Here is a 2,181-nt window from a genome sequence, read left to right on the forward strand (position 1 = left end):
ATTTTAAGAAAACAAATGTCAGTCTCAGGAAATAAAGAAACTATAGAATATGTAGCAGTGCCTTCTGCAGTTTGATCGGTGCCTGTCATTTTTAGAAGCCACTCGTTGTAGCTTACCATGAGGTGGCGCCATGATCATGTCTTACACGAAAATCCAAGTTACAAGAATGAATAGCAAGACTTTGTTCTCTTGTAGGACCTCATTTTATAGAGAATTTGCAATGGAAGGTTACTGAGGACTGTGAAGTGCTACTTACTTGCAAGGTATGTAGTGACATACAGGTGATGCTGCATACAGGTTCATCCATCTATAAATACTCCCACTGTATACCTGAAGAGGCCTAAGTAACATCCAATCCAACAAATGGATAGATGCTTATAGATGAAAGGCAAACGACAGAACATCCTGGCCAGGAATCTTAACAGTTCTAAAAACAAGGAAAGAAGCTTCACCAAGTAGAGGGGCAACCCCTTAGGAAAGCTGATATAAAAAAAAGATATCTTGGCATTCAGATAAATCAATATTCTGATTTATAAACTTTTATTTCAAACAGGCAGCAAACTTGAGAAAGGACACCAGCTTTGAATGGTTCTTCAATAAAAAATCACGATCAGGTGGTCAGTTTGACCCAGAGACTGGGACTGGAGTTCTTTGGATTAAAAAGGTAAAGAAAACAGTGCAACTCAGGACCTTTTAAGGGATATCACTTAAATATGCTATTTGTTTTGGGCAGCACACACAATGTGCAAAGCAGTGTACAAATATAGAAGACAGAAAGGAACAAGAACTAATGTCTCAAAGTTAAAGCCAAAAATTGAAACTACAAAATGTGCTGTCTTCTCCAAGTCTTCGTATCAAGATTGTATCCCTTTCTGGAAGATATGATATAGTCAAACACAAGTTGTTGGGTTTAGTACCAAAGTAACTGAAAGAAATATGATGATCTGTGTACACATGATGTTAGACCAATGATCTAGTAATCACTTTTGGCCTGCAAATCTATAGATCCTTGCCCCAAGAAGCATTAGCAGATGAATAAAGAGGACTAAGCGGTGAAGTGACTTAAGGAACTAGACTTTCCTTTCTGCAGTGCTAGGTTTGTTCTCAGTTTTTCATGTTAATTTTAAACAAACTTCCCATATCAAAACCACGAGACAGACCATGTGAGTGGAATCTCTGCTAAGGTGAGATCCACAACAGGAACAGCAAGGATATCTCAGGTTGGGATAGATGTGTATGGACAAAGTTATATAGGAAAAGCTTACAGAGGACTATTTCATTGGCACTTAATTCTAACTTTTTCAATTTTTTAAATATTTTGCTAGATTACCAAAGCGGATGAGGGAATATACAGAGCAGTTGTTTCTGATGACCGAGGAGAAGATGCTACCGACCTTAATCTCACTAAAGAAAGTAGGATAATTTTACACTAGTAGGCAATACTTTACACACTTTTATTTGTGACCAGGCTTTGGTGTGGATTTTAAAATATACTATCTTTTTTTTTTTATTGCATGTGCTGTTTTAGTAGCTTTTTTGTGTTTCTCAAGGAGACACAGTCTGCATAAAAAGATCACTAGCAAAGTCTGGATTTTCTTCTTTTTCCCTTACCTGGAAAATGGAAGCACTGTTAAAATATATTGCTGTGTGCTGTAAATTTCAAGGATAAGAAGCATTTAAGATGGCATTAGGGTCCAAAAATGGACTGAGTACAAACAACCTCTTTCTTTTCACCATGAACCTGTTAAAAGTCCAGTGACATCAATAGGAGTCTTCAACCAGCTTTAGATCAGAACACGTTTACATCCTATATGCATCTATGTCATATTTAATTTATTAACTGACAAACTCAAGTTTCTACTCCCGCTAGCATTGCCAATCCTCCAAAACAACAGACAAGCAAATTGGCTCTGCTTTCCATTTTACATCCCCGAGAAATATATCAGCTGAATTCTGAGTGCAGAATCTTTATAAATGGTGACACTGGATTTGTAAATTCCTACTTTCATTTGTAGTACTACAGATTTGTTCTAGAATTCAGATAACGAGTAAGTACAGAATCCCTGCTCTCGTAATATCATGTTCATAGTTATTATTCAGACTATGACCATGTTATAAAGCTTCTCATACAGCAAGGAACAGGAGTGAAACTCAAAGGTGTTCCCAGTTCTCTCTCAGCAG

The 2,181-nt window shown here is 37.0% G+C and overlaps 1 protein-coding gene and 1 long non-coding RNA gene across 2 annotated transcripts in view; one reads left to right on the plus strand and one right to left on the minus strand.

The window, feature by feature from the left end:
* The window catches only part of MYOM3 (myomesin 3), a 43,616-nt gene that overhangs the window by 33,284 nt on the left and 8,151 nt on the right, over positions 1 to 2,181 (plus strand). The window contains exons 28-30 of the mRNA XM_014517824.2: positions 196 to 263; positions 554 to 664; positions 1,326 to 1,413. Of these exons, the coding sequence (XP_014373310.1) occupies positions 196 to 263; positions 554 to 664; positions 1,326 to 1,413 (267 nt within the window). The remainder of the gene's footprint in view (positions 1 to 195; positions 264 to 553; positions 665 to 1,325; positions 1,414 to 2,181) is intronic.
* The window catches only part of LOC112549541, a 36,695-nt gene that overhangs the window by 12,321 nt on the left and 22,193 nt on the right, over positions 1 to 2,181 (minus strand). The gene's annotated exons all lie outside the window — the stretch shown is intronic.

The sequence above is a fragment of the Alligator sinensis genome, unplaced genomic scaffold (genome assembly GCF_000455745.1).
Source record: "Alligator sinensis unplaced genomic scaffold, ASM45574v1 scaffold337_1, whole genome shotgun sequence".
Taxonomy (NCBI): domain Eukaryota; kingdom Metazoa; phylum Chordata; order Crocodylia; family Alligatoridae; genus Alligator; species Alligator sinensis.